This window comes from Nyctibius grandis, chromosome 15 (assembly GCF_013368605.1).
Source record: "Nyctibius grandis isolate bNycGra1 chromosome 15, bNycGra1.pri, whole genome shotgun sequence".
NCBI classification, from domain to species: domain Eukaryota; kingdom Metazoa; phylum Chordata; class Aves; order Nyctibiiformes; family Nyctibiidae; genus Nyctibius; species Nyctibius grandis.
The window spans coordinates 2,513,237-2,530,676 of NC_090672.1; the positions used below are offsets into that span (position 1 = coordinate 2,513,237).

The 17,440-nt window shown below is 58.3% G+C and overlaps 1 protein-coding gene across 1 annotated transcript in view; it reads left to right on the forward strand.

Annotated features, from left to right (window-relative positions):
• The first annotated feature begins 2,088 nt into the window (after nucleotides 1-2,088).
• The window catches only part of NTN1 (netrin 1), a 104,823-nt gene continuing 89,471 nt past the window's right edge, over nucleotides 2,089-17,440 (forward strand). Inside the window, exon 1 of the mRNA XM_068413435.1 lies at nucleotides 2,089-3,112. Within this exon, the coding sequence (XP_068269536.1) occupies nucleotides 2,089-3,112 (1,024 nt within the window). The remainder of the gene's footprint in view (nucleotides 3,113-17,440) is intronic.

Below are 17,440 nucleotides of genomic sequence, written 5' to 3' on the forward strand. Positions count from 1 at the left end.
AGCTGGACGGCGTCACTGAGGCACACAACCCCCCCGCCCCCATCCTGCAAATCGGGATGCAATTCAAGAGCGATGACAAAAATCTCTCTGGGGCTGGGATACACCAGGACTGTGTGACTCGGCTGGGCCGGGCTGCGTCCCTGGGCGGCTCGGGTGGGACCAAAAGGACTGGGACCCCCCACCCCCCAGTCCCGGGCCGACCGCATCCCCGTACATCCCCCCCCCCCCCTTCTCTGGTGAAGGAGCAGCAAGGGCGTCGGGAAGAGGACGGAGGGGCTCTTTCCCGAGGAAGAGTTAACAAGTCCCGGCAGCGGCGGGGCTGGGGGAGCGGCTGGGGGGGGCTCCGGGGGGAGCGATGGGGGCAGGGAGGCTGCGGAGCCCCGCTGCCCTGCAGGGAAGGCGGTTGCATTGCCAAAGACGCCCCGCTGAGCTAGCAGGCCCGGGAGCAGATTAATCAGGCACTAATTCAATTTACAACAACCACTTTTATTCAGCTCAGTGGCAAAGAATTCAAAGCGGGGAGAGGGGCGGGCGGAGGGGAGGGGGCGGAGGCCGGCCTGGGGCTCGCCGCTGCCCGGGCACCCCCTGTCCCCTCGGGCCGCCCCGCCGGGGCTCGCCGGGGAGGGGACCGGGCCGCCGTGCCAAGGACCGGCCGTATGAGTGACACGGCGTGGGCAGCGCTCCGAGAAAGGGCAACTCCGTTGGAAAAATAAAAGTGCCCTTTTAATCAAGGAGGGAGGGAAGGGGGGCGAGCGGGGCGGCCGAGAGCCGTGGGGGGGGGGGGAACCCCCTCCGCTCCCTCCCGGGACCATCTCTGCGGGATCTCGGTACCGTCCTCCGGTACGTCGGGGCAGCGCGGTGCTCCCGATCCGGATCACCAGGGGAAGAGCCGAACCGAAGCGGATCCGGCGGGAGGGAGCCGTCGGAGGGCGGCCCGCCCGGCACCGGGGGTCTGCTGGAAGGGGAGTGCGGGGCTGGGGCAGGGTCCGATGCGGGAGAAGTGCCGCCCTTTAACCCCTTCCTCGCTTTAAGGGGAGGGCGGACAAGCTGCAAACCGAGGGGGAGCAGCGAGAGGGACCGCGCAGCCCCTGTGCCCGGGCTGTCCCCGGGGCTGTGCCGAGGAAACCGCCCCTTCACCGAGATCAGCCCTCTAAAACAACCTGCCCGGGGGTCGCCAGGCCCCTCAGTTCCCGTGTCGTGCCCAAGGACTCGAGATTTCCCCAGTTACACTTCCTCGGCATCGGGTTTTCTTTCCCAGGGCCCAAAGGCTCCTGGCCGAGACCCGCCGGGAGCCCCCTCGGAGCGGGCCGGTGCCCAGGTGGGCTGCGGACTCCTGCGCTGGGCGGTGGCTCTGCCCCGGACCCCGCTCCCAATCCAGCTGAGGGGCTCTGGTAAAGAAGGGAAGGCCAGCAGCGACCAGCTGGGGGAGGACCCGATCCTGTCCCTCTCGTCGTCCCCACAGGTAGGCGGGGGGAGGCGGGGGGCTCTTCCCGGCCGCTCCCCCCCCTCTCTCCCCGCCCCATGCTCACGGAGCATCCCCAGCTGCTGGAGCGCAGGCACCCCTAGCCTCCCCCAGCCCCGTCGGGACACAGCGGGGGCGAGAAGGAGGAGGGTCCTTCCATGGCTCCTCGAGGTGGCTCGGGAGCCCCGCGGCAGCGCTGACGCCCATCGCCGTGGTGTCGGGGCGGGCGCCGTCCCTCTCCCATCCCTTCCCCCCCCCCGCGCCCTCCCCGAGGCCTGTGCGTGTCTCTGGCTGAGCCGCCAGTGGATGTCGTTGTTCTGTTCCTTGAGCGCGATGTCACTCCTTTAGCATGACCTCAAACGCGGCGGGGGCTGGGACCGCCAGTCATTCTCCGTGCGAGGGCCGGGGCGGGAGGCAGGCGGGACCCAGCCCCGCCGCCCCGCCGCACTTTTGTGGTGCCGCCGCCGCCTCCCTCTCCCCTTTCTCCGCGGGGCTGGCCGCGGGGCGGGCGATGCTCCGGGCTCTCTGAAACCGCTGCACCGTCGGCCAAGTCGCCCCGCGGAGCTGCGCGCTGAAGCGGCGGCTCCCCTCCCTCCTCTCCCCAGGCCGCGCGGAGGTTGCGCAGGATGCCGCGGAGGGGCGCGGAGGCGCCGCTGGCCCTGCTGCTGGCGGCGGCGTGGCTGGCGCAGCCCCTGCGCGGCGGTTTCCACGGCGTAAGCATGTTCGCCGTGCAGACGGCTCAGCCCGACCCCTGCTACGACGAGCACGGGCTGCCCCGCCGCTGCATCCCCGACTTCGTCAACTCGGCCTTCGGGAAGGAGGTGAAGGTGTCGAGCACCTGCGGGAAGCCGCCGTCGCGGTACTGCGTGGTGACGGAGAAGGGCGAGGAGCAGGTCCGCTCCTGCCACCTCTGCAACGCCTCCGACCCCAAGCGCGCCCACCCGCCCTCCTTCCTCACCGACCTCAACAACCCGCACAACCTGACCTGCTGGCAGTCCGACAGCTACGTCCAGTACCCCCATAACGTCACCCTCACCCTGTCCCTGGGCAAGAAATTCGAGGTGACCTACGTCAGCCTGCAGTTCTGCTCGCCGCGCCCCGAGTCCATGGCCATCCACAAGTCCATGGACTACGGTAAGACCTGGGTGCCCTTTCAGTTCTACTCCACGCAGTGCCGCAAGATGTACAACAAGCCCAGCCGCGCCACCATCACGAAGCAGAACGAGCAGGAGGCGGTCTGCACCGACTCGCACACCGACGTGCGGCCCCTCTCCGGCGGCCTCATCGCCTTCAGCACCCTGGACGGCCGCCCCACCGCCCACGACTTCGACAACTCGCCCGTGCTGCAGGACTGGGTGACGGCCACCGACATCAGGGTGACCTTCAACCGCCTCCACACCTTCGGCGACGAGAGCGAGGATGACTCCGAGCTGGCCCGTGATTCCTACTTCTACGCCGTCTCCGACTTGCAGGTCGGCGGGCGCTGCAAATGCAACGGCCACGCGTCGCGCTGCGTCCGCGACCGCGACGACAGCTTGGTGTGCGACTGCAAGCACAACACGGCCGGTCCCGAGTGCGACCGCTGCAAGCCCTTCCACTACGACCGGCCCTGGCAGAGAGCGACGGCCCGGGAGGCCAACGAGTGCGTGGGTGAGTCCCCACGCCGCGGGCACGGACACTCCGGCAAGACACGGGGGGAAGGACGGGGAGAGGGCGCTGGGGTCCCTGGAAGGGCAGGGAGAGGGAGGGGAGAGCGAAGGACCAGGCAAGGGACGGGGAGCGAAAGGCAGGGGGACATCCAGGACTCGGTAAGGGACCCGGCGGGGAATAGAGAGCAAAAGGCACGGGGACATCCAGGACCCGTCAGGGAACGGGAAGCAAAAGGCATGGGGACATCTAGGACCCGGCAGAGGATCTTCAGGGATAGGGAGTGAAAGGCACGGGGACATCCAGGGACACGGCGAGAAGCGCGGGGACATCCAGGGACACGGGGAACGGGACAGGGACATCCAAGGACACAGGGAACGGGACAGGGACACGCAGGGAGACGGAGAACAGGACAAGGCGAGGACACTCGGGAGCATAGGGCAAGGAAGGGGACAGCGAGGGACCCAGAAGCGCGGAGAAGGGGACGGTACACCGAGGCGCCCAGCAGCGCAAGGCAGGGGACACTGAGGCACCCAGGAACGCACTGGTGACAACACTGAGGGACTCTGAGGTGCAGAGCGGGGGACACGGGGGACTGGGAACCACCGGGCACGGGACGGCGAGGCACAGGAATTTGGGGCAGGGGATACCGAGAGCCCCGGAGGCGTGGGACAGGGGACACCGGAGGCACCCGGGAGAGCAAGGCAGGGGACACCGGGGGACTCTGGAGCTCAGAGCAGGGGACAGCGGGAGACTCGGAAGCGCGGGGCGGGGGACACCAAGGAGCTCAGGAGAGGGGAGAAGGGACACTCAGGAGCCTGGGAAAACCCCGTTCGTGTCCGGAGAAGCGCTGAGGAGCCCTGGCTGGCTGGGAAGGGTCTCCCGTCCCGGGCAGCTCCCGGCCGGGGCTCCCGCAGCGGGATCCGGTCGAGGGGTCCTGGAGCTCGCCGGCAGCCCTGCTCCCTTCCCCGGGACACCGGCTCAGAGTCCCGCCGCAAAACCTCCAGCTCGCCCGAGCGGTTCCGTGGCCGGACGGGACGGGGACGGGCTCCGGTTCTCCCCGGAGGGAGAAGGCAGCCGGGCGCTGGGGAGGGCAGCTCGGCAAAGCCTCAGGGGCTGCGGGCAGCCCCGAGGGCCGGTGGTGGGGCGGCGGGGACTTGAACGAGCCCCAAGGCCAAACGAGAACCGGGAAGTAGCCGGTTCACTCCTTCTCGGGCGAGAAACCCGCGCCGTCCTGGCTGTAAGCGAGCCCCAGCCTCCGGGCTGTCCCCGAGGGGAGACGGGGCGTCTCTCACCTCTGCCTGGGGTGGCCAAGGGTGAAGGGTTTGGGGTGCTCTTACCCTTGAGTCCCCGCACATCCCGCCGACGGCTCCCCCCGATCTTCCACCCCCTGCTCCCCACCGGGATCCCCGTGCGCTGCCGGTCCGCTCCTCGCCGCGGTTTAGGGGGCCAGTGCCAGCGCCTGGGATCAGCCATGTGCCGGTGGCTGGGGGTGACCCAGCCCCGGGGTCTGGGATGCGCCCCGGGCTCGGCTCGGCTCTCCGCGCCGGGACACCCCGGCCCCGCGGAGCGCGTCCCCGACACCCACCGCCCGCCGCCGCCGCCTTATTGACACGGAAAACACGGCCCCGTCTTCCAAAATATTTGCAGCTCCGACGATAGGAAAAAAAAACCTCGCCGAGACGCCGGGGTTGGGCTTTTTTTTTTTTCCCTTCTCCTTTTTTTTTTCCCCAAAAATCACAATCAGATGTGTCCCTTGCAGAGAGCGTAATTTCTTCGCCGGCGCCTTCAGCCCCGAGGCACGGCCAAGCCTGGGTTATGTGGCGGGGAGAGGGGGGCCCGCTCCTGCAGCCCGGTGGCACCGGGGCACACGCGTTGGAGGCGCCGGGGGAAGGTGCGGGGGTCCCGGCAACGGGGGGGATGCTCTGCCCCGGCCCGGAGCCTCCGCTCCCCGCCGGGCTGCGGCTCCCGTCGGGGCGGAGCGGGCGTGGGGAAGCGGCGGGGAGATGCCGTTTCCCGGAGGGGAAGGCGGTGGGTGCCGCTCGGATGTGCCAACAGCACCGAGATGGGATTTATCTCCGTGTTTTCTTTGCTTCTTGTCCCGGCGGGGTCCCTCTGCCCGGTGGCGCTCGGGGATGGGACTCCCCGTCTTCGTTATTCCCCCCAGGGCGGGTCCAGCGCTGCCTCTTCCCCAGCAGCAGGTCCAGGGGAGCCGGAGCGGTTCAGCTCCCCCCACGCCTCAGTCCCATCTCACGGGCAGGACGAGTTCCCTGGTGCAGTTACCGCTATCGGCGATGCCATAACATTTGGTGCGATCACAGGGTGCTGTCGGATCCTTGGTCTACTCTGCAAGGTTCTGAAGTGCTGCTGAAAATGTTTCCCTTCAGTTACTATGCTGGCCCCGCGCACTTACCATCCCGCTCCCTTCCAATTTACTTCCAATAAAAAGGAAACAAGTTCCCAGTTTCCAGTAAAATGTGCGACTTCTGCGCCAGGCTTTGCATTTCAGACCCTGCACAGTCCCAGCCGTGTCAGACTTCTGCAAACGAAAATCACACAAGGTTTTTTTTTCCCTTTTCCGCCGACTTTGCTGGGAAGTGAATGTTTTGCAAGAATGAAGCTACCATAAAATAATTTTCCCCCAGCTCGTTTCTTCTACACGTTCCCTGGGGCCATACCTATCAGGCTGCAAAACCAACCACGGCCAAACAATTGCGTTGCCCTGCCAAGCCCACACCGCCTGGAAGTAATCCCCCTAGATAAAGATCACAATAACCCTATTCAGCTCCCACCCGCTTGCTCAGGACCATCGGCCCACCCTGCTTTCACTCCTAAATCCGGAGAGAAAGTCAGGCTTTGCGGTCACCCGAGGGCTGTGGACCCAGCCTTGGTGGGCAGAGGCAGGGGACGAGCGCTGAGCTGGTGGTGATGTTGCCGGCTGTACACTGGAGGGATCTTCAGCCTCTTGAGAGGGAAGCCAGAGGAGACCAGACCCTCCTGAGCAGCAGTGGTGAGGGGGTAGGTGAATTAGCCAAATTAGCTGAATTTGCCCCAGGCAGTGGTGTAAGAATTGATTAAATTTTTTTTTTCCACTGAATTTGCTCTTTTTTTTCTTTCTGGCAAATTGTTGGTTTTTTTTTCAGCCAGGGAGAAAAATGACAGAATGTGTCTGCTTTGCTTAAAAATTTGGGTGTTTTCTTTGGTAAGCCCATTCCCCCTGCCAAAACCGAATCTTTGTTCCTATTCATGCTTATTTGGGGCTGAAAAAGAAACGCGCTGGAGTTTCTGACAAAAAGTCAAAATTTCCCACGGGAACGTTTTTCGCCAGCCAGATCTAATTTTTCTTTATCACTTCTTGCTGCCTGCAAGAGCCCGGGCACTGCACATGGAGAGGACACGGAGAGGACAGGGACGTGCTCCTGCAGAAGGAGCCCGGCTAGCAGAGCTTTTCCCAGATTCGGGTTCCCATCAACTTTACCTGGCAAATAACTCATCCACGTAGAGCTTGGCCTTACAGTCCGGCTTTGGCCGGGCGCCTGGGAGCTAACATGCTCCAGGGAGGACACAGCTTGGAGACAAGCTTGGAGGTCTGTTCTCTATCCTCCTTCTCTCCAGCGCCGTCGGGACAGCTCCGTTCGCTCAGCATCGGTCCAGCCTAAGCCCCGTGTCTCCAATCCAGTTTGTCCTGATGAAGCTTCCAGCTCCCCTGTGAGAAGAGATTGCAGCTGGAAAAGGCCTGAACTAAAATACCATCAGAGCTCAACTGCTGATGAGCTTGTGTGGACACATGAAAATGCAGGCAGGGGCTTCGACCGGATTTAGCGACATCAATAAATGCAGTTGACACCATTTCACAATTTCTCATGAACTGTGGTGTTATTTTGAGTGCTGGAAATGAACACGGACAAGCACTGCTTTCGAAAACTCCCTTTGGTTTACATAAAATACCTTTGCATTTGCCTTGGCTGGAGAAAACAGTACTAGACAAACCGAGGCTGCAGCCCGCTGACAAGCGCTTTGAGAACGACCTCCAGACTCCGTTCCCAGTCCCGGCTCTGGTGCATCGCAGCCCTTTCCCCCGCGGGGCTGGGGAGATGCGCCCGGCACCTGCACTGCGCCTGACGTCAATGGGGTTTGCAGGTGCTGGGCGCCTCTCGGATTTTGGCCCTATGCGATGCCTAGAGAGTGTTTAACAATAACAAGTGCGATTGCAGTGAGAGAAAGGAAACACATTGTGTTCTCAGATAGGGGATTTGGCACAAGCCGCGCGAAGCCTGGTGTCAGACAGGCTCTGCTCCGCGGTGCGCGCTGCAGTAGGGTTCCCAGGCTGGGATGTGTCTCATGTCAGAGCAATCTGCGAGCAAGTCTCTCCTCCGGCTAAAAGGAAACTTCATCTCAGACAAGGAGGGGACCAGAGAACAGTCTGCCAAACGCTCCCAATGAAAAACTTCCTTCCAGACAGACCTGGGGCTTTATCACCTCAGTGGCCATCAGGGAGGTATTTGCAGGGCAGTGCTTAATAAAACAGCCGGTGGGCTCCCCTCCACCCTCACCACAACCAGGGAAATCGAATCCTTCCACAGCAACGAGCTCTTCTTGCTCTGGTCCTGCAGAGGGATGTAAGGACTGTAGGGTTTCATCCCAGGGAGTTCTTGGTGTCCCTCATTAAATTTAGGTGATCCCTTTTCTTTGGCCTGCATTAATCATCTACGCTTAAAAAGCCTTCGTGGTTCTCATCCCGTCTGTGACCGTTTTCCCCAGGGTCGGCACAGTGGGGTGTTGGGTAGCCCTAACAGATGGTTCCTTCCCATTCCCCTTGGCCTCCGAATGGAACAAGGAGTCAAGCTGGTGGTGACGATGGCTTCGGGCCCACCAGAGCGTGCCTGCAGATGTTGCTCATCTGGGCAAGCAGCCCCCGATGCCTGTCCACAGGGGTCGAGGCACCCTGGGAGCATGCAGCAGAGCGGGGAGTCAGGGCAAGTCCTGGGGCCACCAATGGTTCACAGTGGCTGAGACCCATCAGACCAGGAAGGACTGGGTTGGTGGGAGATGCCCTTTCTGTCTTCTCCTCTCCTGTGGTGATTCAGGGCTTTTGCAAATGGTCTGTCTCAGAGGCGGATGGAGGAAGAGAGGGCTCTGTCTGCAGCAGAGTGGGAGGTGGAGTGTGGGTAGGACCAGCAGAGCTGGCAGTGACCTGGCCAAGCAAGGGCGCGTTCATTGCACCCTCTTCACCTTCGGTTCTGGGCACCATGGTGGGATGGGAGTCAGATGGAGGACTTAAGTGCCTTAGTAAATCCCTCTGTGAGGAGAAGAGGGGTCTGAATGTTCCCAGAGTTTACCCTCCAGAGGGACAGGGAAGGTTGCAAGCATCCCTTCTTGCCTTGTAAAGCGGCGACATTTCTTACCTGAGCAAAGAGGCTCTGAGCAGGATTTCCAAGGTGCCCATACAGGACCCCCAGGGTGCCAGTGCAGAAACCCCAGGGTGCCCACACAGGATCCCTAGGGTGTAGCACCCTCCTCCCATCCAAGAGGGATGCTGCTGCCTGGGGCTTGAGCCAGCCAGACAAGGCTGACAGGTGGATTTCGGAGCTGCTGTGTGCTGCTACTGCCCGTTACCTTCTGATGATAGTAGGGATACTCATCATTTCTGAGATCCAGGCTTGTCTCGTGCCTCAGTTTCCCCATTTATAGAGAGTAAAGGGGGGCTGTGCAGAATGCTTTGGACTTGGGCTAAGAAAGGCATGAAGCAGTAGCATAGCATCCTCGTGTCTAGGGAAACACTGCAACTGGGGCAGCTTCACCAGCGACACGGCACCAGCCAGCAACTGGAACAGACCCTGTGCGGGCTGGACCGCTCACGGCACCATGTGCCATCCATGGAGCCGCAGGTCCTTTGCACCCCAGCCCTGGTTCAGCTCCCGGCGGGTTGTTCTGCATGGGGAATTGCACGAGCTGTGGGTACCGCTGTGTTGCTGAGCAGATGGGTGCTGTAGCCATAGAAATATGGGCCCGTAAGCTGCCGAGACTCCCATTGTAGCCTCCCAAGCGGGTCTTGCATGGGCAGAGCTTTCTCACAGGCTTTTATTCTCAGGAAGCTTAAAGTTAAACTGATTTCCAACAGAAAGGTTTTTACACCAACAAACAAACAAACAAAAAAGCGCAGTTAAGGCTAAAACAAAACCAGGCTTGGCACTCCGGGGTTGGACACTTGCCTTCCCTTGAGCTTGTCCACAGCTAATCTCTGCCCTCCTCTTTCTGGGCCAAAGCATGTCAGCCTTATTCAGCCTACGCTGTCCTCGCTTCGGCAAAGTCCCCGTGACCGCCCCGGGGGGACGTGCTGCCTCTCCGCGGACGGAGCAAGAAGCGCACACGAGGGCTCTTGAATCTCCGCTGCCTGTAGGGATCTTGCTCGTAAAAACACTCTCGGGGTTCTGGTTTTCCCACCTGGCCCGTGAAGTGGGGGCAGCTGGGACGCGTGAGCCTGTCTTTGTATTCTTAATGTATCTCCCCTTCGTCCTCAGGGACAGGGGACGGACTTTCTGACCACGGAGGGATGCTGTCTTCTTTGGCCCTAGGTCTCTCCTGCCTCCCTTTTGGGATGCCCTGCTTTTTCGTACAGTGTTTTTGGAGGCTCTTGTGCTTATTATGGGCTATTGTGTGCCGGGGTTTGGCTGTGGAAGCAGAGTTCTCCTGGGCATCTTCTGGAGGATTTTGGGGTGCTGTGATGAGTTTCTTCCCCAGCCAGTTTTGCCTTGGGGGACATGCAGAGATCTTGGGTCAGGACGACTGGAACCAGCTGGTTACCTTCACAGCATTGCAGAGGTTGTACATCATTTTGCCCCGTGTTGCTGTCAAACGGCAGAAACAAACCCAAACCAGCCCCAGGACCCAGCAAATAACCACATCCAGCCTTTCCTGGAAAGCACTGACACAGCTGCCTCCAGCACAGGACGCACCAGCCCTCATTGCAGCAGGGCTGAGCCCTCGATACATGGGGGGGGGGGCTGCATAGCCCCCAGACTCAACCCCACCTGGATCATTTATTTGCAGCATGTTCACGATTGCACCAAACAGGTCCTCCCGTTTTTTCAGGCAGCAGCAGAGCAGGGAGAGGGTTTGCTGCCAGAACCAGCCGGCACAGACAGCTTAGACCCGAGGAAGGGGTTTGGCAGTGGCAGAGCCCAGCAGTTACATCTGCTCCGTTCCCCAGGGTGTCTCCGCAGCGGTGGCTGCCGTTTGGCCTCTGCTGCTGCAGTCAGCGGGGGGACATTTTCTTTGCATGACCCGAGCTGCCCTTCCCGAGCATCCCTGCCAGATCCCCGCTGCTTCCCGCAAGGCAGCATGGCAGAGCCGGGGGGCCTGGCACGGCCGCGGGGCTCAGCCTGGCTCTGCAGCCCCGCGTTACGGAGGAGACGGGTCTGTGCCTGAGTGCAAATTAAAGTACAGCTTGTAAAGAAACAGGCCAGATCCTCACCAGGTGCCAGCTCGGTTCTGTCCGGTGGCAATATGTCACCCCCAATAACCATGCTCCTAAAAATCCCGGTGGCTGGGACGGGGCTGCCTGGCTGAAATGATGGGCAGGCTTTTAAAAAGATATCTGTATAATAGCTTTCATTTATAGGGGGATTAGGATACCCTGGAGACTGATAAGGAGACAGGGAGGCTTTTCCTGCTCTGAGCCGGTGCAGCCGGGGAGGCTGTTGGGGGGAGCGGAGTCGGGGGCTCGGCTGCTCTCGCTCCATCCCAGCCTGTGTTTGCAGCAGAGATCAGCGGCACGAAGGGGCTCAGCCACACACCGGCTGGGAGTTTGCGTTAGGCTCATCAGAAGGCAGGGGATTAACTGGTGGGGAGGGAAAAATCTTGCTTTTTTTTTTTGGTAGATACTAAAGAAACAGGTTCTGACCCAGGAGAGCACGAGCACCCACGTCAGCAGTGGGTCGGGGATGGAGGAGGCACGCAGCTCAGCTGGGAGCTGGATTTATGGATTGATTTTGAACAGCACTGGTTTTAGTGGAGGCTGGAGTTTAAAAACTGATAGAGTGATATGGCCAGAGAGACTGTAAGGATGGTGCTGGGCGCGCCGAGGTCTCAGCTGGCACTGGAGGGACTGCTGCACCGACAGCGCAAACTGAGCACAACATCGCTGCTGCTCACCACATGCATCTGTGCAAAGTGGTGCTGGGGAGTGCAGCAAGCAAAGCAAGCAATAGATAGGGAAAGAGCCCAGTTTCATGTCCCACGCACAGCTGTGAAAGCAGGGAGGGTGCAGGCAGGAGTTTTCCCTTCAAACTTTTTCAAAGTGTCTTGTAAATGATGGGAGGATTGAAAATCGTATCTGCATCTCCCTCCTTGACAGAGGCTGGGAGGCTGGGGAAGGGAAAACCCTCTGTGTCACATTCTCCTGGAAGCACAGGGTCTTTCTAAATTATTTCACGGAGGGTTATGGGCTGGCAGGGACCTCTGGCTTTGCCCGCTGGCCGCTGTCACCCAGGTTGTGATATCACCTGGAGAGGGATCCCCTCTCGTGCTGAGCCCGGCACAGGGGCAGGGTGCCCCGGGGTGCTGCGTGGGGAGCCGCAGCCCCCAGCCCTGCTCCTGTGATGTGCCTCTGGGGATGGCGGAGCTGGTAAAGGTGAAGGATGAGCCCAGGAGACCTTTGCCATCTTCTGCCAAAAATGAGCAGCGAGAAAGGTCGTGTGGGCAGGCGAGCGGGAATGCCGGTGCAGGTGGGGGTGAGCAGCCTCGGAGGTGTCTCGGGGACAAACTGTTTCCCTGCTTGAGGGTCAAAGCTGCTGCATCTCCCCTGTTTGGGGAGAGGAGGGTGGTGAGCCAGGAGCCTACACCCAGCACCCCCAAAATTCACCTGGAAAAGGGCAAAACCAGCGCGAGGAGTGGGAGCAGCCCAGGGCACTGGCGCAGGCTGGGAGCAGCCAGGCTCTGCGGGTTTGTTTTACAGCAAATTTATTCTTTTTGACTTGCTGCGGGGAACTACTGGGATGGGAAACGCGTTCTGATGGTGGAGAAGTAGACACAGATTCGATGATGGTGTGTGATGGAGCGGGAGGAGCATTTCCCAGTTCCTCAGGGCACTAGGGAGTGGGGGGCAATTTCTTTCCCCTCCCGTTCCAGGTGGGAATTAGGGAAGAAAGGCAGGAGGAGAGCTGCTGGCTCAGCAGTCCCCACTTTGCGCGGCTCGCTCTCCGGGCTGCGTGCCACATCCATGCTGGGTCTGCGAGCTCCCAGTCAGCGCGAGGCGAAGCCCAGCTGTTCTGTCCCCCAACGTCATCTTAACACACGCCTGTGTATTCCAGGTTCACAGCTTTGGATGGGAAGATGGTGAGGAGTCCATGTCATCTTCCCCATCCATCACCCTGATCCCTGCCAGGCTGCACTCTGCGGCGCCGCGTGGGTTATCGGGATTCATGCTCCGTTTTGACTGAATATGACTATTTTCCTGGCAGCTCCATGGGGGTGAATACATGTCCCTTAATGTCAGCCATCTGGATATTGAGGGTCCAGTCTTAGTGGATGGAGAGAGCAAGGACAACGCACCTGATGGGAAAAAGGGATTTTTTTTACACCCACTGGGGATTGCCCAGTGCCCGGCAGCACCTTGGTTTGCTCTCACGGCCCCAGAAGTACTTTCCTTCAGGTTCTAGCGTATGATCTCTGGTTGGTCGGGAGATGCTCTGGGAAGAGCTGAGCCATGCATGCAGGGAGGTGAGGAGGGAAGAGGAAGAGGCAGCGCAGGCAGGCGAGACCTGAATCTGCCTGATCTCAGCCTCCTCTTCTCCATGCTAGACCTTCCCTAGACGCCGCTCCCCAGGCAGGGAGGTCCTGGCTCTCCCTGGACCACCGGCCACCACAGCATGTAGTAATGCATAACCAGAAGGACCTGTCCCAGAACCAAATCCGGTCCTGAGGGATGTGACAGAGGTATCAGGACACTGTACATAGAACAGGGAAGAAGGAAGGTAAATGATGAGTAGAGCTACAGATAGGAGAAAGAGGCCTGGTTTTAAAAATCAGCCGTCGTGGTGCACGAGGTGAGCAGAGCAGCCCTTAGAGCATCCTTGGGATGGCCAAAGCCGGCTGCTCCGTCCCGGTGCTGGCAAGAGGCTGTTATTTTCCACCCTCATCTGATAAGCGGCGCAGAACCAGCCAGGCAGCCATCGTGCATTTCGCCTTCCTCTGGCGTCGCAGGGCGGTCCCGAGCCAGGCTGTTTACTCGGTTGTCCGCCCGCCCTTTTGCAATAGGGAGTCAGTTCTGGTTAATGTTGGAGATCGTAACGTGATTACCGAAAGACTCATGAAATTAAATCGCTTTTTGCTTCAAAGCGGCCGGGGAGGGGGAGCGTCCCTCTGGCAGCAGGGATGGCCGAGCAGATATTGAAAGCAGACTGGTAGCCAGTATTGCATCGCACACAATTGAGCTCTGACAGTGTGAAGGCAAATACAAACAGCAGCTTGTGTTTGCACACAAAGGCTGTGTGCACCAGTATCCCTGGCCCCGTGCTTTACACCCTCAGCTCTTGGGCAAAAAGTCCTGGGAGGGTAAAGAGGGAGGGAAACTCCACTGAATATTTAGAAATGAATTGAACTGTGCAAACATGCCATTGGGAAGCTCTCAGTGTAACGCTTTGGAGCAGCTACCCGCCGGGGCTGGAACACAACTGCTGGACTTGAAAGGGCGACTTTCACGCTGAAGCAAAACTGGACAAAAGAAGATAAATGAAACGGGCTCCCAGCGGGGTTTGGTTTGTTTGTTTTTGTAACTCGGCTAATATTCCCGCATTGTTCAGCCCAGCGGCCCAGTGCCTGTCCTTCACACGCCGCTCGTAAATCGGGGCTGCAAGGCAGTGCAGGCAGCGGGGCAGGGAGGGGACGAGCCCCTCCGGCTCCGGGCCCTGGGGACCATGAGGTTGTCCTCTGCGGCTGTCGTGGTGCAGGGAGTTGGATGCTCTGCGTCTACAGCGTTGCAATCACACCATGCCATGCCGGGAAGGTCTGAGGTGGAGCGGTGATGCACAGCCCTGTTAACTCCCGGGTGAACCTGGATTTAGCCTGTGGCATTTCTGAGCATGGTGCATTGTCTGGGTGAGGATCAGGAGGTCTGTGGACTTTGCTATCGGTTCATTCTGCAGCTGAGCATGGCATGTCCTAATGATTTTCATGGAGCTGGCAGCAAATCTGCTGAGATTTGCCCAAGTTGGGACCTCCCCGACAAACTGCGGGTACCAGCGGTGATGTGTCAACTCTCTCCATCCCGTGGTCCAGCAGCAGAGCGAGGAGCAGCGCTTGTCCTTGCTGCGCCGTGTGCGTGCCCGGGGATGTGTCTGTCGAGCTCGGAGCCTGTCCGGGGCTGAGGGGAGGCTGCTTTTGTGGGATGGACCATGGATCATGGCACCGCAGGGTCCCGAAACCAGTCCTGGTGGACACAGCCAGGTTAATAGAGACATTCATTTGATTTTAAAGGGAAAAAGATCCCCAAATGCAAGCTGCTTGAAAATTCACTTTTCCCCAGGATTTTAAGCAAAGAAGAAGCCAGGTCTAAGATCACAATATTTCTCTAGTTAGCACTGAGTAAGCAAAAGCTTAGTAATCAGCTGTATAATAGTTTTGATTAAATCAAACAGCAAAAATAGCAACGCCTTTATAGCATTAAATAACGTTTAATACACTCCGTAACATTCATTCCTCGCAAGCCTCTGCGAAACCACCAAACGTTCACAAAAATTTGGCAAACCGATTTAACCACCCCCCCAAACGAGTTATTTGTTAGGCTCCACTTCACCAAGTTTCACCCAATCAAGAAAAGAAAAAAAAAAAATCCCGACAAAACCCCAGACGGTGCATCACGTGCTTGGGGCGACCAAAGCAATCCCCTGATTTGGGTGACCAATGAATGTCCCCAGCAATGAAAAGCGAACAATTTGTCGGCAGCCCACGCACTTGAAAACGAATGATCCAAATTATTCAGCAAGTCTCCCTGGATAGTGAATCCATTGAAAGGGGATCGAGACAGAGTCATAAATTATTCATTACACAAAAGAGAATGAAATGCATATAATCATAACAATAATAATAACAACAACAATCCCAACACTAATAATAGTAACGAGAATTCAGCCAGCTCTGCTGAGAGAACCAGGGAGGCATGAAGACTCACAGACTTTATTTTCCCTTTATTCTAACCCAGCTTTAGAGCAGCTGTGTTAAATAAAGGGATGGAAAGCGGGTCAACATTTGGAATAAATGTATTTATCGCCAATAATTTGACTCGCTTGCCTTGACTAGGGGTGATATAGTTTGTACTCTGGTCCTTGGCAACGAGAAGGTCCATGAACTCACGTGCATCACTGTTAATTGCTTAATATAATTAATTTCTCAGGGTCCTGGACTACTTTTAAGGAGTCTGTGAAAGTGGCTGCAGCGGAGGCATGTACTGTACCACTGTCTCTGGAAAATTTATAGGTGTCCATGAACTGAAAGAGAAGTGGAAAGTGCTGGCCTAACACATATCCCCGGGATTCAACCCTTCCTGGCTTGAATGGGACCTTGATTGCAGAGTCACCCGGGACCCATTGAGGCAGTAAGAGAGCTAAGGAGAGGCCACAACACTTGTCACACAGCCCATGAGCTTCCTGTTGCCGCTGGCACGCACGGTTTTGGCCGGGAAAACTCTGCCGCAGATACGCCGTGTGCCTGAATTTGATGCGTTTCAGCTCTCCATCATTTTGCTGCCCTTGGGACCTGAGGTTTCTTTTGGGCATCTTTTATTTGGGACCCCCTTCCACCAACCCCCCTGGAGGGATTTTCTTTAAGGGGAGTGTGCTGGCAGATGACGGCTGGGCGATGCTGAAGATTCAAATACATTTATATGCTTGCACCGTGTTGTAAAGCGCCCGACTACAACTTTGGCATGCAAATGAATTCCCGTTTGCAGCGAAGGGGCTCAGCCGTGGCACTCAGCCATCTCCCAGTGGTTTCCCACAGGTTGCCCCGTGTTTGCAAGAGGGGGGTCAGAAGGGCTGTAGGGTCCCTTCGCTGCCGTTGGGCTTCCTTAGAGCTTTCTCCACCTGCTGCTCTCAGCAAGAAGAGGGGAGGTGTCCTGCTCTTTCATGCACGCAATAAAAAAATGTCATTTTCAAGGCTAGGAAGCAGCAGGTTGAGCCAGGAAGGAGCAAAGCTCTCACTCCATATGGCTCCATTGGCTTTGGGTGCTGCGTTGGGTGCTCAGCACCCACATGGTTTGGGTTGAATGGGTCAGTGATGCAGCAAAGTGGGGCATGTTCGGCACAATGGACCCAGCTCATGGGGACTATTTTGGAGACCGGTGTGCCAAAATACATAGTCATAGAGCCTGGGTTTTATTTGCTTGCTGAAATAGTCTGCAATTAAGGTGGGTTTTTATTTGCTTTCTGAAATCATGTACAATACAGGCTCAGCCCTGCTCAGGTTGGGGAAAGCGTGAGAGCATGGGGGAGATGGGGAAGAGGCAGAGGAGGGTCCGGGGCTGGCTGGGGGCTGGCAGGGGGCATGTCGGGGTGCCCGGTCACTGAGCCTGGTGCCAGCGAGCGCTGGGGTTTCGTGGTGTGGTGGTGCCTCTCCCCACGGCCACGGCAGGAGAGCCAAGCTCATAGATCCTCTGCTGACGGGCAGCTGTAACGCAAGAAGGAGAAGAAAGAGTTCCTGCTGGCATTTTTGTTGGAAGTTGCCTGTGTATTAAGCGGAGCACGGTTTTCATTACCAGCTCCATTTTGGTACAATAAATCACGAGCTAGAAAACACACTTTTGGCCTAGATTCTGCCCTCAGTTATGAGTGGCAGTAACCAGAGGCAAAATCCAGCTTCAGCTTCAGCGTTGCAGCCCATATGTTCACCTTTTGGAATTAATTTCTTCTGGTAATTTCTGCGTAATTATACAGCATTGAAGGCTGATTATATGCTTCCTCTCACGGGCAATTAATAGTGCTGATCTAGTGCCAAGGGTGCACTTTGCACTGTACAAACCCATGAAGAGAGACAAGCTCAGCCTCCAGCGCCTGCTGCAAGGTGACAATCTGGACCCTGTTCCCTTCAGCGAGGGGACCTTGGACCCCCCTGGCCCCCAGTTCTCAGAGGAGCTGGGGCCACCAGCTAGCAATTTAGCACAGACCAAGCACTCGCTGTTCAGTCGTAGAAAGAACATCGAGTGTTTGTGCGTGCTCCAGCTGCTGCTGAAATATTTGGGAGGTCATTTTTGCTGGAAGAACCTGTAATTGCAACAGATGCTATCCGACGGCGGCAGCCCCGTGGGTGAGCAGAGCAGCTCATCTCCCCAGAGCAATA